Below are 8,434 nucleotides of genomic sequence, written 5' to 3' on the forward strand. Positions count from 1 at the left end.
CTGCTTTCAGTTGGCATCACCATCCTACTGAATGTATCCCTGTGTGCTGACCTCGCAGACTATGCACACGGAATATTGGTTCTCTTTGTTGATCACTGCAGCAAGCTTTATGGAAAGGAACATGTGACATACAACATGCATGGATTGGTGCACCTCTGGCAAGATGCAAAAAAGTATGGTGTTCTTGATAACATCTCATGCTTCCCATTTGAAAACTTCCTTGGACGCCTGAAGAAACTGTTACGCAAACCTACACAACCACTGGAGCAGGTTGTTCAGCCGATTGTCGGAGAGAAGTCAGCACAGAAGAACAAACATCTCCAAAACAAGGCCCTTGAGGGAGCACAACCATGGACCACTCCTCAATGGTCTTTCTGTGAAAAAGCAGTATGAGGAGTATTACTTTCAAGACTTTGTTGTGAAACGTTCAGAGGGAAACAACTGTGTCCTGTTGGAAAATAAGGACATAGTTGTTATAGAGAATGTAGTCGTTGATGAAATGGACAACACTTTGGTCATCTACAAGAGGTTCCGGAACATGGTCGATTTATTTACTTACCCTGTGGAATCTTCCAAGCTGGGCATTTTTCATTTATCAGATACACTCCGCTTTTCCCATATAGCAAATGTTCAGAAGAAATATTATCTTCTTCCTTGCCCGGATGGAAAGGCTGGTTTTCCGTTGATCCACTTGTAAAAATGACACTTGTTTTTTTTTTGTTTTTTTTTGAAGGGGTGAGCATTTTGAATGTTATTGGTTTTTTTTTCTTCTGAAAATTAATCAAAATGTATACTTTATGCTATCTTTCTTCTATTTTAGATGCTGTTTGCCATTGTTCAATTTATCAACGAGGATGATCTGCCATTTGCAGTGGTTCGCAAGTGTGGCTCAGCAATGACATGTGCTATTGGCCCCATTTGACCTCCGCAAAAAGACAAGGGAAACAATTTAGCCATCCGCTGTACGTCTCCACACAGCACCTGGGAGAAACATCATTTTAAGTTTATGAAGGGAGCAGGTAAATGGGTCTGACTTGTGCATTTGATATTCCTGCATTTCATCTGTGTAATTTCTTTGTCTGTTTATGGTGGATAACTGACTTTCATTCATTATTCCCTGCTCTAGAATCTTGGCAAGAGGCAATGAGATATTTGGTGCGCTTCCAAACAGGTTCCAGCGTTGAAACGACGGATGATGACAAGAAGGGAAAGCGAAAGAGAAGCTTAACTTCCAAGTACAGACCCCAGGCCTCTTCTGATGAAGAGGAGTCTTGTCTTCCAGATGCACCAGCAGTGCTGTCGTTTCAGCAACCTCTTTTGAGCTTTGAAAACCTTGTTCCCAGTAACAAGGTTTCAGTGCTGCCCGATGCTCCAGAGGTTGCATCGATTCCAGAAAACCAGGAAAATGTTGAGCCATCTGTAGATTTCAGAGCTGGTATGTAAAATGTAGTGCTGTGAAGTTTGATTTGTGATCCTGCCAATAAACTATACACTTTGTTAGATTTTAAAATGTCAGTTTCCTCTTTCTCAGAACCAGGTTTCTCCCCAGTAATCCAGACTCCACTTCACAGAGCCAAGAGTTTGAGTACAAGTAAGTAATGTAATTTGTGATGTTTTTTTGTCTTGGAAACTATTGCTTCTATTTAAGAAGAGGAATCCTTTAATCATCATCTGTTTTTCATTAGGACACTTGACGGGTTACTCACCGCAGCAGTTTGTGGATGAAAGGTGTCGAGGTGTGTTGTACATTCCATTTGCTTTGCACAGTTCAATTATTGTTTCATTACAGAATATGCAATACTCTGTAGTGAAATTAAAGCTGTTATGTTTGCTCCCCAGCTCGTCAAGTACTAAGCTTTACACCCCCAGCAGCACATTTACCCTGGCAGCATATGGGTGAAAACGCTGGAGGTATGTAATACGTTACGCTAAACTAAGTGTTACATTTAAGTCCAATTCATTACATGTATCCAATAACTCCACACACATTTTTAAATGTCAATGATTTTCAATAGGACAAAGTCATCGCTCAGGTATTGGCCCTTGGACTCCCCTGGCACCTCGTGTACAGCATGAAGTTTTCTGCTATGAAGGTATTTTCCAGGCCTATGTCTTAGTGTCCAGTGTTTTAACAGTATTGAAAAAAGTGCCTTTAGTTGTTGTATTTTTTTAAATGTAGATTTCCAGAGACTCCAGAATGAGAACCAAGCCCTGAGGGATGAGAACCAAGCCCTGAGGGATGAGAACCAAGCCCTGAGGGAAAGCAATGCACCAGCAGGTGAGAACATGCACTCTTTCTTAAATTTAACTTTTTTGTGTGTGATGTAGGTCCAAAATTACCATATGCCTTTCATTTTGTAGCTTCGGATGACAGCGGATCACTTCAGGAGCAGGTGAAGCAAGTTGGGACAATGTTAAAGACGTTTGCTCAGCACTGGGCAATCAGGTACAACTTACGAACCTGTACATCTAGTAGACCTAGATATAAATGTCATAGTTTAGTAGTTGAAGGACCAGGACTGACTACTTTATTCTTTTATTCTGGGGACCCCTGTAGGTGCAGATCAGACCCTAATTCTGCGGCGTCTTGGAGAGTTTGGCGATGTTGTGCGAAGCATGGACATCAAAATGGACACTATGCTGCAACATTTTAGTGCCGGTGTGTCCGTTGGAGGGTTATCCCTGCCAGGGGATCTGTTACTCCCACTAGACACCCAGGACGATTTAGCGTTGCTTGACAGCAGTCTGAGGCAGGATAAAGAGATCCAGCAACGATTTGTAAGTGTGCTGATTTCGTTTATAACGCCATAGGGTTATCTAAAATTAAGATTGTACACTGCATATTCTACAGTCTGAATCCACAGCCGGTCACATTTTACATTTATGAGAAGCTTCAGAGAAATGTAATTTGTAACCCTTTTTTTTTTTTTCTTTCAGCTTCGGTTTTTGGCAATCAAGTGTGGGAGGGACCTCAAGACAACTGTGTGGCTGAATGCTTGAGAGTATCTTCTCTAATCGCCTTTCCATTAACACAACCTGGACTGGTGTAGGGGAAAAAGCATGTTTTAGAGACATGTTCCTGAAGACCATTGTTCAAAGTAAGTTGGCTATTTTTTTTTATATTTAAGTAGATGTGTATGACCTTATGCCAATCAAATGGAATGACAGATCTTTATTTTCTACAGGAGCCATCCGGAAGAACTCGGCAACCCAGGATGCCACTGATGAGGCGATCCAGGTTAACGCTACGCGTTACCTGAAAGGAGCAGCTGACCGTGAAGGTGGAAAAAGGCGCCGCACAGCTGAGAGGGACCCACAGCCGACCCCTCAAACCTAGGCTGACTACCGACACCCCTGCTAAAAGTGTCAGACTAAACTCACTCAATCCACACTCTTCACTAGAAATTGCTGTTTTTTTTTTTATTTTTATTTTTTATTTTTCCCCATCTCGTGACCCTGCCTTCAGGGCAGCTCCTTGGATGAATATGGGATGGTTTGTCTTTTTATACAGGCGCACGAGGAATCACTGAAGATGTGCCAATTTGCACTGCCTCATTCTGGAGGTCGAGGAAAACCAGACCCCAACCACTCCAGACATTGTGATTGACTGTGTTCTCAACAGCCAGATTTTCTGCTGTTAATTGCATTTGTTCCCACTTATTGTCATGTTTAAGTTGAATGTAAAACTTTACATTATCCTGCACATTCTTTGATACCAAAGATCTCAATTATTTAATATACAATTTGCTGCTTATTTCATTGTTACAGTGCTTAACTATTCTATTTTTAAATATAGCTTATAAATCCTAGATTATACATCTAATACTTGATATTTGCACATTATCTGGTAGCAAATATTCTACTTACCGTGACTTTAGTATTGGCTTATTTCATTCCGTCAGTGCTTAACGATTCTATTATAGTTTGTAAATCCTATTTCATACCTCTGATATTTGATATTGCACTTTTAACTAGTACCAGTTAATTCTACTTTCATTCCATCAGTGTGCTTAACTGTTATTCTATTAAAAATAGCTTGGTTGTACTATTTCATACCTTTTGATATTGCACTTTCACTAGTACCAAAAAATCTACTTTCATTCCATCAGTGTGCTTAACTGTTATTCTATTAAAAATAGCTTGGTTATACTATTTCATACCTTTTGATATTGCACTTTCACTAGTACCAAAAATTCTACTTTCATTCCATCAGTGTGCTTAACTGTTATTCTATTGTTAAATATAGCTTGTAAATCCTTGTGCCACAGGTCAGCATTGCAGTTATAATGGTATATTCTACTCCAGAGCTTTACTCTAAATTATTACCACTTATCCTATTGTTAGAAATGACTTGTAAATATGATGTTATACCTCAATTTATTTGATATCCTGCACTTTATTTGGTACCAAATATCCTCATTGCTTATGTTTACTGGTAATTCTTTTCATCCCAGAGCTGACCTCTTTATATTATTTACAATTGTTGTAAGTGTTACAATAGTGTTTTTTACAAAAGTGTTTTTTTTTTGCTTGTTTTTACCAAAATTTAATTGGAAACCTGCATTTTCTTTGGGTGTATATATGTTTGTATTTTTCTGTTATTTATATTTCAGTGATCTGACATATTGTTTCAATGACAGTTACTGTAATTTGAAATGTGGAATAAAAACGGCAAATGGAAATATGTCTGCTTTGATCAATCATTATTCTTGATAAACTGCATGCTATAAATAAATATATATATATATACAATAAGCGGCGCAGATCGCTCGAAAAGCGGTTTGCCTCGGCGATCCGCCTCGATATAACGGCGGCGAGCGGCGGCTGGCCAGCGGGCGTCCGCTGAACGAAGCGGTAGGAAGGCGGCTGCCGCTTTTAAAAAGCGGCTGCCGCCGGCGGACCGCCGTCGAACGTGTTTGCGATCTCGCCATTCTGCCGCTTCTACTGCCGCCGGCGCGCCGCCGGCGGACCGCCGACTTATTGCTATCTGGGAACTGGTATAACTGACAAATGAATGATTATTGCCTGATGTACCTCTTTCAAATGTGTGTAATGTTTTATCCATGTTGTATAACCCATTAATTAACCAGTATGATTTTGTAACCAGGGATTTTCATGTTTTGTTTCCCACACATATAACATCCATAAAAAAAAAATTATATTTAGTATGTAAGCGTTCGCTGGCGTATGCTGAGAAAGCTGATGACAACGAATATCATGTCTCTTGAACCATTTTCAAGATATAAAAGTTCATGATTAAATATGCACTGTTGAGCGGGAGATTTGTAAGACTCTGAAACAAAGGGCCATAAAATCAACTGTCGGAAAAGACAGCCCAGTCGACCATGTGACTCTGAAAAGTCACTTCTGATTTGTGCAGGACACCTTTGGGGATGTGGCCAATTTCAGTTCAAATATTTCCAAACAGGAAGAACACCCTCTCTTCATCTTCTCTTCCTCTTGAGGCTCTTTGCTCTTCTTCTCTCTTCGCTCTTCTCTTCTGATCCGCTGACTGCCAGGTCCGTGCCATGTGAGGCCCAACACCCATTAGAAGGCCTCACTTCAAAGCCAAAATCATCATTAATACAGGCAATCATTTCAATCATATAGAAGTCAAAAACATTGATGGAACGAACTTTCGACCAAGAGCCAAGAACCAAGCAACACAAAGATTGCAAGGAAACACCACAAAGACACGCAAGTACATCTCCAATATTGTGCTCAAAGTGCTGGTGTATTAATTAAATAATTTGGGTAATCCGATCAAATCGATGTAGACTCAAAGAAGGATAAATGGTTCTTAAGGTATTGTCAACAGACTGTAAACAGTAAAATTCACCTTCACTGTACTGATCAGTTATTTCACATTCTGTCACTTTTCACCAACCTGTCTCATGTATATATGTGTTAGATTAGATTTATGTTTAAAATAGTAATACAGTTTGTCTGTGTTCAAAGACGACGTGACTGTGGTATATTTTGATAAATAATCGCATCCTTGTTTCTAAAAGATTTCGCTTCAAAGCTGTACCTAAATATGTGTGATATTATTTTCAATAAGACCACTCTAATAAGTTAATTATTCATAATTCACTTATTAAAGCTAATTCCTTACAGTAGAAAATGTGAGTGGATACAACAAAACATTTAATTGCAATTTTAATGGTGGTGAATCTATCTATAGTTATTTGTCATTTATCTCATTTATAATTGTCACCGAATACAACTAATTCTGTTATACATTTCATTACCTAATAAGGTACAATAAGGACAGTTTAATTTAGTCCATAGCTCACATATTTCAAGACCCTAAATTCCCCTCTAAATTTATCATACCAAATATCCTTACATATAATGGTGTGAGAATGAGGGCACATTAAGTTCCCTCCTAAATGTCGCATACCAAATATCCTACACACTGTAACCTCGATTTTTGCTTGTTTAAAGAAAAGGAGGGAGTCAAAATAAATATCTTTGGTAACCAATATTGTGCAAAAAATAAATAAATCAATAATAAATTATGTTAAATGAGCTTAACTTCTATTGAACATTGAATATGACCTTAGTTTTCATACAGAATGAATAAAACTATTACAAGGGAACCCAAAATAATTGTGAAATAACAACATTTTTGTTTTTGTTCAGAAAATAAATGTAATTTAAACTTTTTGATGCCAAGGACCCCCAACTTTGATGATCCCCTTGCGAGGACCACTGTGTTTGAAAAATGCACGATATTTAAATATTTCTTGTATTTGTGTGTGTTTGTGTGTGTGTGTGTGTGTGTGTGTGTGTGTGTGTGTGTGTGTGTGTGTGTGTGGTGTGTGTGTGTGTGTGTGTGTGTGTGTGTGTGCGCATGTGATATTGTGTGTGTGTGTGTGATAGTTTGTGTTCGTGTGAGATTGTGTGTGTGTGAGTATCTTGTGTTCTTGTGACCAATTGTGGTTTGCCATGTTTAAATATATGGTGTAAATGAGGAAAATTTTCAGTAAACAACTTTTACTCTTCTCCTCAACTGAAGCTATCGCATGATTCAGAAGACTTGGAATATGTAGCATGAGTTTGCATTTGAGCAAGGGACATTGTTAGCACACCTCTGTTTTAATATGTAAATAAACATTCGACTGTTCTCGGGAGTTTCTGTGTGGTATAGTTTCCATGAAGCGAACGCGAGTGAAAATGTGCATACAGGAGACGACATGCTGAAGTTTCTATAGAAACCAGTGTGTGTGTGTTTTACTCTGTTGGCTTTTTATCAGCCAGTGAGTCACACCAAACCAGTAGAGATATGTGTCTTGATATTTGAGAGTGTGTGTGATTCTGCGTGTGTGTTATTGTGTGTGATTGTGTGTTAGCTTGTGAGAGTGTGTGTGATTCTGTGTGTGTGTGTTAGTGTGTGAGATTGTGTGTGTGTGAGATTGTGAGTGATTGTGTGATTGTATGAGAGATTGTGTGCGTGTGTGATTGTGTGTGAGATTGTGAGTGTTAGTGTGTGTGAGAGAGAGTGTGTGCAAGAGTGTGTGAGATTGTGTGTGCGTGTGAGATTGTGTGTGTGTTTGAGATTGTGAGTGAGATTGTGTGTGTGTATGAGAGATTGTGTCTGTGATTTGTGTGTGTCTGTTAGTGTGTGTGTGTGTGTGTGTGTGTGTGTGTGTGTGTTATTGTATATGTGTGAGATTGTGTATGAGAGATTGTGTGTGTGTGTGTTATTGTATATGTGTGAGATTGTGTATGAGAGATTGTGTGTGTGTGTGTGTGTGTGTGTGCGCGTGTATTTATCACTTTGTGGGGACCAAATGTCCCCATAAGGATAGTAAAACCCGAAATTTTTGACCTTGTGGGGACATTTTGTCGGTCCCCATGAGGAAAACAGCTTATAAATCATACTAAATTATGTTTTTTGAAAATGTAAAAATGCAGAATGTTTTCTGTGAGGGTTAGGTTTAGGGGTAGGGTTAGGTTTAGGGGATAGAATATAAAGTTTGTACAGTATAAAAACCATTATGTCTATGGAAAGTCCCCATAAAACATGGAAACACAACATGTGTGTGTGTGTGTGTGTGTGTGTGTGTGTGTGTGTGTGTGTGTGTGTGTGTGTGTGTGTGTGTGAGATAGAGAGAGTGTTTGTGAGAGTATTTTTGCTGCAGTCATCATTCTGTGCCCTCATAGGTAAATATATAGGTTTGGTTGGCACAGATGATGTCAGAGGCTTTGACAGTGTGGATGCAAATATTATGTAAATTATTTCTGAAAAGGTAAACTGGTACAGAGCTGATATATAGAGCTTTTGACTATATTCAATATATTTATAATGTAAAGGATTCATCCATATGTTTAAGTCTCTAAAGCTATAAATACTTTGTAATATCCAATATCTAAAATAAACAGTGTCTATAAACACAAAAATGTACATTCAATGTTCAAATGTTCTGTG

At 38.7% G+C, this 8,434-nt stretch overlaps 1 protein-coding gene across 1 annotated transcript; it reads left to right on the forward strand.

Moving 5' to 3' along the window:
- The first annotated feature begins 935 nt into the window (after positions 1 to 935).
- LOC127655764 (uncharacterized) lies at positions 936 to 3,050 on the forward strand. The gene is made up of 10 exons (XM_052143743.1): positions 936 to 1,019; positions 1,127 to 1,435; positions 1,532 to 1,591; positions 1,686 to 1,736; positions 1,840 to 1,911; positions 2,016 to 2,093; positions 2,180 to 2,278; positions 2,362 to 2,463; positions 2,558 to 2,659; positions 2,938 to 3,050. Exons 1-10 carry the CDS (start codon positions 1,007 to 1,009, stop codon positions 3,048 to 3,050), a joined length of 999 nt encoding a protein of 332 aa, XP_051999703.1. The 5' UTR covers positions 936 to 1,006.
- The last annotated feature ends 5,384 nt before the right edge of the window (positions 3,051 to 8,434 follow it).

The sequence above is a fragment of the Xyrauchen texanus genome, chromosome 2, assembly GCF_025860055.1.
Source record: "Xyrauchen texanus isolate HMW12.3.18 chromosome 2, RBS_HiC_50CHRs, whole genome shotgun sequence".
NCBI classification, from domain to species: Eukaryota; Metazoa; Chordata; class Actinopteri; order Cypriniformes; family Catostomidae; genus Xyrauchen; species Xyrauchen texanus.

Bases quoted from the DNA above. Each gene is read 5' to 3' on its own strand.
- LOC127655764 (XM_052143743.1), top strand. The intron at 1,592-1,685 runs GTAAGTAATGTA...GTTTTTCATTAG, and splicing joins AGCCAAGAGTTTGAGTACAA to GACACTTGACGGGTTACTCA. The intron at 2,464-2,557 runs GTACATCTAGTA...GGACCCCTGTAG, and splicing joins CAGGTACAACTTACGAACCT to GTGCAGATCAGACCCTAATT.